Raw genomic sequence first — 16,129 nt, forward strand, 5'->3', positions numbered from 1 at the left:
CTTCGGACACTGCAACACCTCCGGGAGGGGTAGAGGTACCTGGCCGCCATGTTCCAGGAGGCAGTTACACCTCTTAGAATAACTAACTTAAATTTGGCCAGTGGTCGGGGCAAGAGGGTATGACTGCGAGTGAGGCAGGGAGCGGAATCTAGGAGGTTGGGTTGCAGGAGCCTGAGCCTTTATCCCTGTCCAACAGGGTTGATAGTCTTGCTCTCTGTGAGGTCGAGAATGGAGACTGCAGGGAGGAAGAGCAAACTGACTATAGCACCATGCATGGTACAGGGAGCCATTCAAGTTGGGGGGGCTCAAAGAATGGTGTGGGAGAAATAGGTTTGAATTCCTTGGACATTGGGCGCCAGTATTGGGGAAGAGGGGACCTGTTCTGAAGGGACGGTCTTCATCTGAATCATGCTGGGACGCGGAGTCCTAGCGAATCGGGTAACTAGGGCTGTAAGTGAGTGAGTCAGACAGACACTATTTGAAGAGGTGGATGGTTACCAGAAAATAAAAGTGAAGGACAGAACAAGTGAACGTCTTTATGCACCAAGGAATTATTGAAGAGCTGGGAAATATAACATTAAAACAAATTTAGAAGCTTTGTATCTAAATGCAAGAAGCATTCAAAACAAACTTAATGAGCTAACTGCATAAACAGAAACAAAAGGTTATGACTTGGTGGGGATCACTGAAACGTGGTTACAGGGAGAAGACCAGGGACGGAATTCTCCGCTCCCCACGCGGTGTGGGAGAATCGTGGGAGGGCATCCTAACATTTTTTACGCCCCCCTGGCACCCCCAGCGATTCTCCCACCACCCCCTACCATAAGCTCGGAAAAATCGCCGCTCGCCGTTTTTCACGGCGAATGCCGATTCTCTGAGCCCGATGGGCCAGCCCTTCACGCCCGTTTCACCACAGCAGCAACCACACCTGGTCGCTGCATTCGTGAAACGGGCGCCAGATACCCGTTTGGGGCATCTAGGGGCCCGATTGGCACGGGAGCACCACGACTGTGCTCGGGAGGGGACAGGCCCACGATCGGTGCCCACCGATCGTCGGGCCAGCGTCCAAAACAGACGCACTCTTTCCCCTCCGCCGCCTGGCAAGATCAAGCCGCCACGTCTTGCCGGGTGGCTGAGGAGAAAGACAACCACCGCCCATGCGCGGTTCGTGCTGTCTGTGCGATTAAGTCATCCGCGCATGCGCAGGTTGGAACCGGCAACCCGCACATGCGCGGATGACCTCACAAATGCGCCGTTTTGCGCGTAATTACCGGCGCGACCGAAAGACGGAGGCCCGCTCCTAGCCCCCCCGGGTGGGGGTGATTAGGTGCGGGGAGGGGCTCCGAGGCCATCGTGAACCTCGGCCGAGTTCACGACGGCCTCCACGATTTTGGCCACCAGCGGAGAATTCCGCCCAACGTCTGGAAATTGAATATCCATGGGTACACAGTATTTCGGAAAGATTGGGTGAAAGGAAAAGGAGGTGGCGTAGCCCTGCTGGTGAGGAAAGCAGTCAGTGCTGTAATGAGAAATGACATAAACAGTGGAGATCAAGATCAGACTGGGTAGAAATAAGAAATAACAAAGGCAAGAAGTCCTTGATAGGAGTAATCTATAGATCACCAAACAGTAGTTCTGTAGTGGGGCACAGTATAAACCAGGAAATACTGGGGGCTTGCAAGAAAGGTACGGCAATAATGAGTGATTTTAATATGCACATAGACTGGAGGAATCAAATTCGCAAGGGTAGCCTGGAGGCAGAGTTCATTGAATGCATTAGAGACTGTTTCCTGGAACAGTATGTTGGGGAACCAACCACAGAGGAGGCAACTCTCGATTTGGTATTCTGTCATGAGGAGGGATTAATTAATGACTCATAAGTTAAGGATCCACGAGGGAGTAGTGACCATAGTATGGTAAATTCAAGATTCAGTTTAGGGGCGAGGAAGTGGAGTCCCACACTAGTGTTCTGCAATTAAGCCAAGGAATTACATAGGTGTGAGGACAGATTTGGCCCGTTTAAACTGGGCAGGAAGGCTAAAGGTAGGACAGCTGATGAGCAGTGCCAGTTATTTAAGGAGATACTCAATTCCTCAAAACTAAAATATAAAACATTCATGGCTAAACAAGGAGGTCAAGGACATTATAAAGACTAAAACTAAATTATATCATATTGCAAAGGCCAGTGGCAAGCTGAAAGATTGGAAAACTTTCAAATATAAACAAAGGAATACTAAAAAAGTAATAAAAATAGCCAAGGTATATTACAAAAAAAACTAGTAAAGAATATCAAAAAGGATAGCAAAAGCTTCTACAGGTACATAAAAGGGAAGAGAGCACTCGGGTGAATGTTGGCCCCTTGGAAGATGAAACTGGTGAGTTAATAGTGGGGAACACAGAAACGGCAGAGATGCCAAATCAATACTTTCACGGCGGAGGACACTAGGAACAGGCAATTCAGAGGTAATAGAAATGGTGGAACTTGGAACAATCAGCATCAATAGGGAAAAGTACTCAACAAACTCTTGGGATTGAGGGAAGACAAGTCCCCAGGCCTGATGGCCTACATCCTATGGTGTTAAAAGGAAGTGGCAGCAGAGATTGTGGATCCATTGGTTATGATATTCCAAAATTCCATTGACATGGGAAAGGTTCCAGTGGATTGGAAAAATGCTAACCAAATGCCTTTATTCAAAAAGGGAAGGAGGCAGAATGTGGGAAATTACAGACCAGTTAGTTTAACATCTGTTGTTGGAAAATTGTTAGAATCAATTATTAGGACATTTGGAAAGCCTAAGCGCTATCCATCAGAGTCAGCATGGTTTCATGAAGGGCAGATCATGTTTTACTAATTTGCTTGAGTTATTCGAAGATGTGACAAGCAAAGTGGATAATGGGGACCCTGTAGATATAGTATATCTGGACTTCCGGAAAGCGTTTGATAAGGTGCGGCACAGAAGGTTAATTCAGAAGAGGCAATCACATGGGATTAGTTGTAATTTATTAGCTTGGATAGAAGCTGACTGACGGACAGGAGACAGAGAGTCGGAATAAAAAATAATAAGTGACGAGCGATTAGGGAGAAGCCAGGCTCAAAGGTAATATTGATGCAACTGCAATGTTCTATCATCCACATTTCTGCATTCCTTTCAAGTGTACAAGTGCTGAATTTGCCCAAGTGTGATTTGTCCACTGTACCATCCTTATCTCCATTTTTCCGTGCCACTTGCTTGAACGTTGGAAATGTCCTTTCTGCCCAGCCCCTCTTCCTGAGGCTTGCTCGGATTACCGGGTAGTAGCCAATGATGGTGAAAATTTTCTTTTCCTGTGGAAATGAAAGAGGGAAAGATTTTCATTTGGACACTGTCTGGTCATACCTCTCAGAAGTCTGACGTGCTTCACATTCATTTATAGCTGCCCCAAGAGATGTGCATGCAAATAAGACATGCTCAATTTACTCTGCAGGAAACCAAGTTCGGAGGAAAAGTTTGGATTTTCCTCTGCAGAAATGTGATACGCGGATTTCTGCATTAGCACTGACCCTGGTTTGTTTTCCTTAGCCAACATCATTATTCAGGGGAACTCCAGGCATTGTAAAGATATTTCACTGATACCTTATCTGTTTGGGGACAGGAGGCAAATGCTGCTATGGTACTGCAACAGCTTGAAAATAAACCACAGTACATGGTTCTATTTGGAAAGAAGGGCATACATTTCAGAACTTGCAACTGTCACCGAGGGTAAGCCACAAGGTCCCTAGATTTAGAAATTCCAATGCAGAGGTGCTCTAGCAGTAAGGCGGAGGCAACAGGAAGACACTGTTTGGCATGGCCCCAAGTAGTGCAGGCAGTGAAGGGAAAGGCCAGGGCCATCAGAGCCAATACCACCATCCAGCACATGGTCCCTCAATTGTCCAGTTGTAGACTGGACCTATGGTTAGTGATGGTGGAGTCTCCAATTTCCTTCCATCACATGATTGACCAGGAATCTCTCCCACTCTTACTACGTGCCACTACCGTATTTTGGAAGGATTTTCAAGTTAAAACACAATCTTTCTGGCCACGTTATGAATGCAGCTTTGTTGACCATCAAGTCCCGGACTGGGACTGGAATGGGAAGCTTCTGGCTCAGAGGCGAGACACTATCCACTGCATCACAAGACCTGCGCTTCTTCAATTTAAGTCACTGCATTTTATGGTTTAGGCAACTTGTCGATACCTTGACTGCTGTTTCTGCTAGAAATGTGACCAGTTCCAACCTCTGCTTAGCTGAACATTTTACTGTCGAGAAAGAAAGATTTATTATACTGAATGTGGCTTCCTGGGCTAAAAAATTACTATCTACGCAGATCAACAATAATCGGTGGATTAGTCATGAAATCCAACCTGTAGACCGCTACTTTCATAAAAGACGAGGTTAATTTTAATACAAGCTATTACTTATTCAGGTTGCCCTCTAAAAATTTTATTGCAGGGCAGCTCGGTAGCACAGTGGTTAGCACTGCTGCCTCACGGCACCAAGGACCCGGGTACGGCCCCGGGTCACTGTCCATGTGGAGTTTGCACATTTTCCCCGTGTCTGCATGGGTCTCACCCCACAACCCAAAAGGACGTGCAGGCTAGATGGATTGGCCCCTTAATTGTAAAAAAAAAAGAAAACATTTTATTGCATCCTTTCTGGGAGACAAAAACCTTTTAAAATGAGTAAGCAGTACCTCCAAGAAATCAAGACTTCATTCCGCCCTTGCCACTAGTTTGCCCATGGCAGGGAGAAGCGCTCACCACACAGGTAACCTGGCAGATTTAGCTGCGCAGGATGGTGCTGAGAAAAGGAGGACCTCTTTTGTGTGTCCCCTGTGCTTATCAAATGAACTGCCCCACTCCCAATATCACACGTCCCCTTTACCCTCGCATCTGACATATCTGACATACCCTCGCCAGTCTGCCAACCTGGCCTAGTGACATCCTCCCCCCATAAGTTGGTGTCCAGCTCCAGTGGCAATTTCTACTGGGGAAAGCCTACAGTCGCAGAGGTGGCCACCACACCCACCAGCGCTGCTGAGACTACAGAGCTGCTGACCATCTGATTGGGTTGGTGATTTCCTACCCCTAAGGATTGGAAACCCCAGCTCCAGCTTATTAGTGGAAAATTGACCATGGTTTGCACACACCATCTTTTTAGCCAGGTGGTAGGGGTCATGATGACCTGTAAAGTCCAGTCCCGAGACTCCGAGTCCAGGACCTGGTAACAGTAGGGTATCTCACAACAGGGAGGGGTGATCATAGAATCATTGAATTTACTGTGCAGAAGGAGGCCATTCAGCCCATCGAGTCTGCACCAGCCCTTGGAAATAGCACCCCACTTAAGCCCACACCAGAAACCCAGTAACCCCACCTAACCTTTTTGGACACAAAGGGCAATTTAGCATGGCCAATCCACCTAACCTGCACATCTTTGGACTGTGGGAGGAAACCGGAGCACCCGGCAGAAACCCACGCAGACACGGGGAGAACGTGAAGACTCCACACAGACAGTGACCTAAGCTGGGATCCTGGAGCTGTGAAGCAACTGTGCTAAACACTGTGCTACCGTGCTGCCCGATGATACACAAGGAGGGTGGGGAGAGGAGATGAGCCTCTTGATGGTGATGCAAAGGGGAGAGGGAACACCCGCAGGATGCAGACTTTGAGTAAGATCGCCCAAACTGGAAACGAGACCCTCAAGGTCGGTGTGCCCCACCCCCACCCCTTTCATGCCCGAGGCCTGAGCAGGTGATCTGCTCGGCTTCCCCTTGGCGCTTCAGGGGTCATGAACTTCTCTCGCTAACCTGGGTGCAGATAAAATTCTGCCCCGGGACATTTTACATGCTGATGGGCAGCTATTAACTGTTTCCAAACTATTCTACCATGTGTGTTCAATGAAAATTGAGAAGGAGCAAAGAAGCTGGCTGCAACAAAGTGACCACTGTTTCCGCCCAAAAATTTTCGGAATTATTCTTTAACACAGAATCTCTGACCTAAAAATCAGACAAACAGTAGAGGGTGCTCAGTCATAGATTTTAATTGAGGTGAATTTGTCTCTTATGGCTGAGATGGCAAGTTATGAAACAATAAATGGAAACTTTTTTCCCCCCTTAATTTCCAAATGGACTGCAGCAGTTCAAGAAGGCAGCTCACCACTATCTTCTCACGGATAATTAGGGACAAACAACAAATGCTGGCTTTGCCAGCAATGCTTGCATCCCTTAATGCAGAAAAAGAAAATTATGGAAACTGATTAATATCAGTAACATTCAAAAACTAATTTGAAGAAAATTGCTAAGCTAGCCACAACAGGCTAGAATGCAGTCACGGGCATATTAGAACATAGAACAGTACAGCACAGAACAGGCCCTTCGGCCCTCGATGTTGTGCCGAGCAATGATCACCCCACTTAAACCCACGTAACCCGTATACCCGTAACCCAACTAACCCTACACTACGGGCAATTTAGCATGGCCAATCCACCTAACCCGCACATCTTTGGACTGTGGGAGGAAACCGGAGCACCCGGAGGAAACCCACGCACACACGGGGAGGACGTGCAGACTCCACACAGACAGTGACCCAGCCGGGAATCGAACCTGGGACCCTGGAGCTGTGAAGCATTGATGCTAACCACCATGCTACCGTGAGGCCCCACTTCTTAATAGATTAAAGTTTGGTTTCCATAAATTTGAAGGAGAACACCTTTGTTCTCTATAAATTACCTGTGATCAAAAGCTCAGAGTTTGATATTTAACCTAGTATAGATATGTTGTGCAAAACAATCAGAAAATTGTGAAGTGAATTTACCATTGTTTCTGACAGTTGGTATTTTCCTGTCCTTTAGCAGCACTCCACAGTCAGAATTTAGATTTTTCTGGATTTCTACTGTTCACTGTGACGTAGAATTAAAATAATGCATCTGGTACTGTTATTGGAGTGGCTTACTGATGATAGGTGCTGCATGTTACACTCCATACAGTGCACAGCATTCGCTATCATGTGACCCAAGCACTCTCAGGTACGGAAGGGGTCCACAATCATAAATCCCTCACATAAAAGAGAAACCTGCAACAGAATGCCTGACAGCACAACTAGAATCATAGATCTGATTTTTCACCTTCCTCTCCTGACACATGTGGAATTATTGCTGAAGGGTGATAAAGTCTTGGGAGTTATGTGGCAGAATCTTACCAGCCATGCAGAGAAGGCTTCCTCCTACTCCTCCACAACTTTCATGCCATCGGGCCAAACGTTGTGGTTCACAGTCCTTCAGAATAGTCGTGAACTCTAGGGTGTGATCGAATTGGCCTGCTCCCGTAATCAGGATCTCGCCCGAGCATGGTGAGAAATCAATAATCACCACTTAAGTCCAATCTCCATACAATTAACAGGAAAGTCCCCTATCCAACGGCCTCCCGTGAACTAATTGCTTTCCAAGCAAGTGGTCATGCGGGCACCAATTAGTACTTTTAAAAACATGAAGCTGCCGGAAGGGCAGCTGCGTAGACCCAAGGAGGTGAGTAGCCATCCTCACTCACAGGCACAGAACCCGGGGGCACTGGGGCTGCTACCCCTGTGCTTGGAGGGGGAGGGAGTGGGGGAGGAAGGAATGGGTGTTGCAGCACCCGCAGGTCCACCATGGCAACCCCTGGAGCAAGTAGTCCATCCCAAGGGCAACTCCAGCCTCTGCCCGCCTGCCCCACCATTCATCCATGACTCCCATTGATTGCTAAGGCCTCTGGACATGCGGCAGAAGGCTATAGCTAATTGAGAATTGGCAATTGTAGTTAAATGAGAACTTCACACCATCCAAGTGGATTCCTGTGGATAGACATGCCATGTAGCAATTGGGAGTTATTGCCCAGCATCACAATTAGACCTGAATGCCTGAACACAGCAGGAGGCAACACCTTGGCCAACATCCGAATACCTACGGGGTGGGTCTCCAATCAGCTATGGACCTTCTGGAGGGTCACTGAAATCCCCTCAGAATCTCATGGCCGCACCCTACTGTCTGCATCAGCTCTGGGTAAACCTGTTCCAGAGGCTCAGCATCTGACTGGGACCCAGCTAGGTCCTGGGATCCAGCAGACCTCCGACTGCTGTCTCGCCTGGGCACTCCTCCAAGGTGTTCTCTTGGGAGACAGCGGAGAGGGCCACCCCAGAGGAGCTGGTGCCGTCGTCTGCAGGAGAATGGACATGCGGTCAGTGGGCGGGATGGGTCAGTCTGTATAGAATCAACAACTCAGGTTTGGCAGATGGGGCTGGTGGATCCTCACCTCTGCACCGTGCGCCGACCTCCACGGTGGTCACTGCTCTGTCCTCAGCCACACTCGCGATCTCTGGGGCCTGTTCGTCATAGGAGGTGATAACTCTGATGTCCTGCACCCCGCCGCCCATCTGGACCCTCTCCTGTCAGTTATGGGCCTAACTTCTGCTGCGGGGACACAGAGGGGTCATCTACTGCGTTCAGCTGTCGTCCCAGGTTGTCGTCACCCAAGCATGGGGCTCGTCTCCATGACTGTGAGCGGAGTGGGGTTGGCTGTGCAGGAGCGGTTTAAGTGCTGCTGTCACTTGCTAGCAGGGGGCTGGTGAGTGCGAACCTGGGCAAATCAGCCGGCGAACCATGATTTGCAGCGTGAATCCCACGGAGCCTCGTTAAGTAGGCCAATTAACGTTTCATAGCAGTGACAGCCTCGCTGTCCAAGCTTCGGGGAGCACACAGCATTTCCCGCTCACTACTCCATTTAAAAACATTTCCATTACATCGTGTGCTTAATCACGTCTTTGGGCCCTGGGGAGTTTCTCACTGGTTTAGCCCACACTTGGAGCATAATCTACCAGCCGCTTTGCACCCTCACCCGAGCACGATGGGGCCGGCAGATCTCGGGGGAGGCCACTTGCGGGTTTCCTGGCAGCCTTCACGCCTCACGGGATATATCCAAGTCCCACGAGGCATCAGAATCAGAATCTCACTCAAAAGGGGCGTGACCAAACTGCGCTCGCCTAAGTAGGGTTTAAACCTTCTTAGACGAGCTTACCCGGGATCTGGCAGCCTCCCCACGGAGGCTGCAGCCGGGTGCCATTCAATACTAGTCCACAGAAACGGGGACCCCCTGGGGGTCTTCGGTACCATCGGAGGCCCCTGTGTGGTCAGGAATAAAGCCCCTGGCCTCTCCCTGGAACACCCTTTCTTCCCCTTTAGGCTATTCTTTCCTATTGTTCCCTTCCTACTCCTGTTTTCTGCTTTTATTTGATTTTTCAAAAGACTGGGGAACAAAATTAAGACTCATGGAATAGGAGGGACAGTGTCAACTTGGACAGAAATCAGGAATGAGACTGCCTTGAGCTGGATTATCTAAGAAATTGCAGGAACCATGAACTATTTTTGGATATCCATTTGCTAAATGACCTTATCTTTCTTAGTCCAAAGCACTCACTATAAATAATGAAAAAGTCAAGCTCTGTACCTTGCCGTGTTAATACTTGATATTTCTTGGTGCTGTTATATCTCAACGGATTAGTTACCTATTGTAGAGAAATGTGTACTCGGTCAGAATGGTATGAGATTTAATAACAGAAAGAAGTAGCAAGTTCGAAGTATGTTATCACAGGTACTCATGTTAATGGAGTAGTTATCCGGAGGCATGGACTAATGGCCCATGGAACACAAATTCAAATCCAATTGTTAGAGTTTGAAAATTCAGTCTGGATCACTAAAATTGTCACAAATACATAATTAGTTCATTAATGTCCTTTAGAGAAGGAAAACTGCAATCTTCACTGTCTGACCGACACAAACCTCCAGTCCCACATCAATTTGGTAGACTCTATCATCTAAAGTGACTAGCAAGCCACTTAATTCATATTAAGCTGCCTTAGTTCCACAAGAAGACCCACCAAATTTTCAGAGCGTCCAGGGATGGTAATAAATCCTGGTTTTGTTAGTCATTTCCATTCTCCAGAAATTATTTAAAAATATGATATGCAATTGAAGCAACTATGCTGCTAAAACCAAAATGTTAATTAAAGCACCTTTCCAATATGAGGGTCACCACACATTACAGCTTGGAAACTTCACTGAACAGTCTATTCTTTTTGATACAGCTCCCTGATGGCATGGCAGAATCTACATACGTACATCTGTCCTAATACAAATTAGGAGGAGTAGACAAACTGATCCTTCATGCCTGCTCCGCCATTTGATAAGATTATGGCTGATCGGATTTCAGCCTCAACTCCATTTTCCTGCCCGCCTCCTTGTCAGTCAAGAATCTATCCACCTCTGACTTAAAAATATTCTATGATTCTGCCTCCATCACTCTCTGGGGAAGAGAATACCACAGACTTAGCTGCGAGGGGAAAAAATTCTCCTCATCTCGGTCTTAAATGGGGGGATGCCTTATTTTTAAACTGTGTCCCCTAGTTCTAGCCTCTCCCACAAGAGGGAAACATCCTTTCAGGATCCACCCTGCCAAACCCCTCAGAATCTTATATCTCAATGTGATCATCTCTCATACTTCTAAACTCCAATGGATACATGCCCAAATGATACAACTTTTCCCCATAAGATTACCCTTTCATTCCAAAAATCAGTTGAGCAAACCTTCGCTGAACTGCTTCAAATGCAATTATATCATTTCTTAAGTATGGAAACCAAAACTGTACACAGTATTCTAAATGTGGTCTCACCAATGCCCTGTACAATTCTTTAAAAAAACTTCCCCACTTTTGTATTCCATTCCCCTTGCAATAAATAGCAATACTCCATTTAGCTTCCTAATCACTTGCTGTACCTGCACACTACATTTATTGTGATTCATGCGCTAGGACACCTCTGTACCACAGAGGGGCTGTAGTCTCTCTCCATTCAAATAATATGCTGATTTTCTATTCTCCCTACCAAAGTGGGAAAGTTCACATTTTCCCATATTATCCGTGAGGTATTCTTGTACTGAAAGACCATCAAACTGCAGGTAGATGATGGATCCACTGCTATTAAAAAACCTCCATGATGCACTTTTTGAAATGTCATGGATTAAAAATTGTATCAAAGTTTTTGTAAAATACCAATGGCAACATCCTCCTAGAAAGATCTTAACATTGTTATCATGGGCAGAAATATGGGCCCCATTCCTGCCGAATTTATGGGCAACAAATAGTCCATAAATTAGGCAGTATTGGGGGGGGGGGGGGCTGTTTTCAAGTCCTATGCCAAATTTGGCAAATGCTTGTTAGTGGCTGCACTCTTCAAATTTTCTGTTTCAAAGCATAAAATACTGCTGCAAGCAATGACAGATGTTTCAATAATGATATATAACACTAAGGATTCTGCAATAATTCCTCAGAATGTATTTTCTATTTAAGTAATTGCATGGCAGGAGGCATAAATATATTTTACTTGGATTCAGAAATCCAGAAACAAAAATATTTTTAGAACAAACAGATGTTCACCAGGATATCTAACCAGCTCTACAGGAAAAATGAAAGTATGTACTTTTGTTTCTTGGCACAAGCATTACTGCATAGGTAGGAAAAGTAAAGCATTGTCTCTTGGTCATGATAATAGGTCAGCCGCCAACTTTCAAAAGTGTGACGCCCCAACGTACCTCAGAATCTTCATCAAATATTTTTTCCCTCCTTTGGCATTCAGGAATCATTGAATCTTTCTTGGAGAATTCCTGTCTGTTTTTGAGGAGGTTCTCCTTCTTTCTGTATAGACATTGTTGCCATTACTGTAAAATATTTATCATGTTGCAGCATTCAAAATCTTAAATATTTCATTACATGTTGATAATTGGAGGCCATAAATTATGGGCCATGTTTACGTTTGGTTTGTTATGCTGAGGAGCAGGGTCCCGACCACATCATGAACATCCTAACCTTCAAGAAATGAAATGAAATGAAATGAAATGAAAAAATGAAAATGAAAATCGCTTATTGTCACAAGTAGGCTTCAATGAAGTTACTGTGAAAAGCCCCTAGTCGCCACATTCCAGCACCGGTCCAGGGAGGCTGGTACGGGAATCGAACCGTGCTGCTGGCCCGCGTGGTCTGCTTTAAAAGCCAGCGATTTAGCCCAGTGAGCTAAACCAGCCCAGAGCATGTGAACTGCGCAAGGGAAGCTGCAGGAGACCATAGGGCCCATGATTGGGTCAAGAAGACAGCACGGTAGCACAAGTGGATAGCACTGATGCTTCACAGCGCCAGGGTCCCAGGTTCGATTCCCTGCTGGGTCACTGCCTGTGTGGAGTCTGCACGTTCTCCCCGTGTCTGCATGGGTTTCCTCTGGGTGCTCCGGTTTCCTCCCAGTCCAAAGACATGCAGGTTAGGTAGATTGGCCATGATAAACTGCCCTTAGTAACCAGAAAAGGTGAGGAGGGTTTATTGGGTTACGGGGATAAAGTGGAAGTGAGGACTTAAATGGGTCGGTGCAGACTCGATGGGCCGAATGGCCTCCTTCTGCACTGTATGGATTGGCCATGCTAACTTGCACTTTAGAGTCCAGGGTTGTGCGAGTTAGGTGACATTACAGGGTTGTAGGGATAGGGTGGGTGCCTGGGAAGGGTGCTCTTTCAGAGGGTCGGTGCAAACTCAACTTAGGAATTCTATGATACAACAGGTTGTCCCAACTTAACTGGTAAGGATGTAAACCAGGTGGTGGCGGGTACAAAAGTGCCCCATGTGTGGAGAGAATGAGAGTTCGTCCCTGGGCGCAGGTGGGCAGCATGTGAGAGCTGCTGAGTATCAGCAATAAACTTTTACTGTTAAACTGTTAAAACCTTTACTGTTGTTGGTCCCTGGGTCGCAACCCGGTACTTCTATACCAAGTATGAAGTGGATGATTTTGATTCGATACCAATAACCACAATGATTCACTTTTGACTGTTGCTCTCCAGCCCTGCCGCATTAAAAAGTAATGCGTTAGGAAAGGAAGAACAAAAGCAATTCAACATTGTAGACAATATTTAGGGGAGCTGTTAAGCAGGTAGGCAAATGGTTTTGCAGTTAGGTCGTGAGATGAAGCTATTGGGAATATGGAGCTTTCCCGGAGTGGGGGTAACCACCGTGCCCCCCTGTCACTGAGTCCCATCCCCAACACTTCATCTTCATTTCCTTACCTTTTCGTGCTGCCGCCTCCGGCGAAAGGCTGTTCACTGCCGAGCGGGAAGCCGCCATTCTCTCCCTGCTTCGCCAAGCCTTTGAGCGCCCTTTGGAAATCCGGCCTGCGGCTGCAAGACAAACCCCGAGTGGCTCGTGAAACGCGGGCTCATTCCAGAACGCGGGCGGGGGGGAGGAGCCGAGTGACCCGAGAAAGAGGACAGGTACTTACAGGACATCTGGGATTTGCGAGGCGCGGGAGGCGGTCCACTCCTGATAGCTCCACCGCTGGATTCCTGCGCACATTGCGGCTGTCGCCAGATGTTAGGCTGCCAGTGGGTTTTGTTTAGTCAAACAACTGCGGGGCATTCAGTCAGAACTTGATTGTTGTTTAAGAAAAAAAAGAAACAGACATCACAAGCTAAGGCACGTCAGCCGACGTCACATTAAGTTGCACTTTTCCTGGCGATGACACGGAAAATGAGGCGGAACTCTCGCTGGTCGCCCCGTGTAAAATCGGGCGGGACTCCGTCTCCTCTGTCCGTGAAACCATAGAATCAACAGTGCCGAAGATACCATTCGGCCCATCAAGTCTGCACGGGCTGTTGGAAAGAGCACCCCACTTAATCCCACACCTCCACCCTTTCCCCGTAACCCCACCCCACCACACCTTAACGCGGCCAATCTATCTAACCTGCACATCTTTGGACTGTGGGAGGAAACCGGAGCACCCGGAGGAAACCCACGCAGACACGGGGAGAACGTGCAGACTCCGCGCAGACAGTGACCCAAGCCGTGAATTGAACCTGGGACCCTGCAGCTGTGATGCAACTGTGCTAAGCGCTAAGCTACCGTGCCGCCCAGTAGGGCGCACATGACTCAATGTCGGGTTAAATGCATTGTTCAGCATGCGTATTGATTGTCCCTCTGCCGCTTTGTAATTTTCCACCTCGCAGGTGAAATGTATAAAGGCGCCTTGTTAGTGAGTTGTGGCTGGAGGGGTTTGGCTTATGAAGAGGGGTTGAGCAGTTTAGGCCGATACCCTCTCAAGTTTAGAAGTATGAGAGGACGTCTAATTGAGGCATATGAGATGATAAACAGTATGGACAAAGTTGACGTAGAGCGGATGCTTCTTCGTGTGGGGCAACGAGGGTTCATAGTTTTAGGGTAAGAGGTAGCAGAATTTAAACAGATGAGGAGAAATTACTTATCTCAAAGGGTCGTGAATCTGTGCAATTCACTATTCCAGAGTGCAGTGGATGCAGGGTCATTGATTAAATTTAAGGAGGAGATAGACAGATTTTTAATTAATAATGGGTGGAAGGGTTATGGAGAATGGGCAGGAAAGTGGAGTTGAAGCCATGATGAGATCAGCCATGACCAGCTTCACTGCGTCCAAATTGTCAGACAGCTTGTCTAATATCAAATACTGGTAAGCAGAAATTCCCTCAACTAAATATTGAAAGATCAAAGTCATTGGCTGGGATTATCCGGTACCACGCACAGCAGGATTCGTCGGGAGCGGACCGGCCAAAGGTCTGATGACATCAAGCAGGAATCTTGGACCAGGAAATCCAAGCTATTGTGTCAGGATCACTGCATGCTGTTTCCTAACAATGGACTCCATCCCTCTTCCTGGCAATTGTCACAGTTGTGTAGTGCACAGAAGGGCTGAACATGCCTGATTTATTATTTTTTTATTTTTTAACCTCAATACAATTTTGAACTGGTAATTAAGCCAGTGAGATCTTGCCTGGGTACTGTGGATAACATACTGTAAATACATCTCTTCAATTTTTCTGAATGAAGTGAATTATTTAACTCAGAAAGAGCCTAGGTTTAGATTTGACTGCACTTGGTCATAAATGGTCTCCGAAAGAACAAATGTCTTTGTAGGGACAGGAAACCATAGGGCTGCAGTGTTTAGGACTGCAGTAAAACTGTTGCAGAAGGAAACAGCTCAAACTCCCAAAACTGATGGGTCGGCAGATAGTTGTGAGAGATCCCTGCACCATCACAATTAACAAGTTCACTAATATTGCCAAGGGCAATCTTAACGGTATTAATTCTAGATTTTCTTCTTCTCATGATGTTCTTTGAAAAAGAAGCTTTTAATTTGATGTGTGAATAATACTTTTTCTCTCTAAGTATTTACTAAATCTAGCTGTTTAATTCAGAATCTGAGTCCAGTGTATAAATGATGATGCTCACTGACCTACATTGTCTACCTGTGGATCAAAATTTCTACTTCGAAATTCTCATACCTATTTTCAAATCCCACTCTGGCTTTACACTCCCTATCACTGTAGCCTGCTCCGGCCCTACACCCTTCTGAGAAATCTGAGCTCTTTCAATCTTTGCTCTTGAGTAACCCTGATTTTTATTTCTGGAATTCCCTAAGCCTCTCTGTCTCTCTACTTCTCTTTCATCCTTTAAAACCAACATCTTTGACCAAACGTTTGTTCATCTGCCCTAATAGCTCACCTATATGTATCCAATTTTGTTTGAAAACTCTCCTGGTGAATTTCTTTGGGATGAATTACTCCATTAAAAGTGCTATTTAAGTGCAAGCTGTTGAAATGAAAGCAAGAAATAACATTTTGATCAGCTTTCAATAATATCTTTAGTGGGTACGATTCAGCCAACGGTGAACGGGTGAATCCCATGAGAGCCCACTGGGTGCCAGACCAGTCGTGGGTCACCCGACTCACTGCACCCGGCATGATCTGGATCTCACCTTTGCTGGGCATGACCCAGATCAGCATATTTTTAAATACCCGGATGCTGTTTTCACCTGGCTCCCGGGAGTCAATGGCCATGCCTGCGAGACCTTGACAGAGCGCCATTTAGCACTGGTTTCCACAAACGTGGAGAAGGTGTGACGGCACCTCGGGGTATCTCACAGGCCATTAAAAACCCCCAGGTTGTTGGGGACAGGGCAGGATAGTACCCTGGCACGACCCCGGCACCTGGGAACCTTGGCAATGCCAGCCTAGCACACT

General features: G+C 46.8%; 1 protein-coding gene across 3 annotated transcripts in view; it reads right to left on the reverse strand.

Moving 5' to 3' along the window:
* The window catches only part of LOC119973396 (protein monoglycylase TTLL8-like), a 131,535-nt gene extending 117,949 nt beyond the window's left edge, over window positions 1–13,586 (reverse strand). For 2 of the 3 annotated variants that reach the window (XM_038811435.1, XM_038811433.1), the window contains exons 1-6: window positions 13,360–13,586; window positions 13,148–13,258; window positions 11,636–11,738; window positions 9,497–9,554; window positions 4,219–4,280; window positions 3,199–3,325 (exon numbers count right to left, since the gene is read on the reverse strand). In XM_038811435.1, coding sequence (XP_038667363.1) covers window positions 3,199–3,325; window positions 4,219–4,280; window positions 9,497–9,554; window positions 11,636–11,738; window positions 13,148–13,258; window positions 13,360–13,433 — 535 coding nt within the window. In that variant the 5' untranslated portion in view covers window positions 13,434–13,586. The remainder of the gene's footprint in view (window positions 1–3,198; window positions 3,326–4,218; window positions 4,281–9,496; window positions 9,555–11,635; window positions 11,739–13,147; window positions 13,259–13,359) is intronic. The other variant, XM_038811434.1, reaches the window with a different exon arrangement.
* Between the last annotated feature and the right edge of the window lie 2,543 nt (window positions 13,587–16,129).

This window comes from Scyliorhinus canicula, chromosome 11 (assembly GCF_902713615.1).
Source record: "Scyliorhinus canicula chromosome 11, sScyCan1.1, whole genome shotgun sequence".
NCBI lineage: Eukaryota > Metazoa > Chordata > Chondrichthyes > Carcharhiniformes > Scyliorhinidae > Scyliorhinus > Scyliorhinus canicula.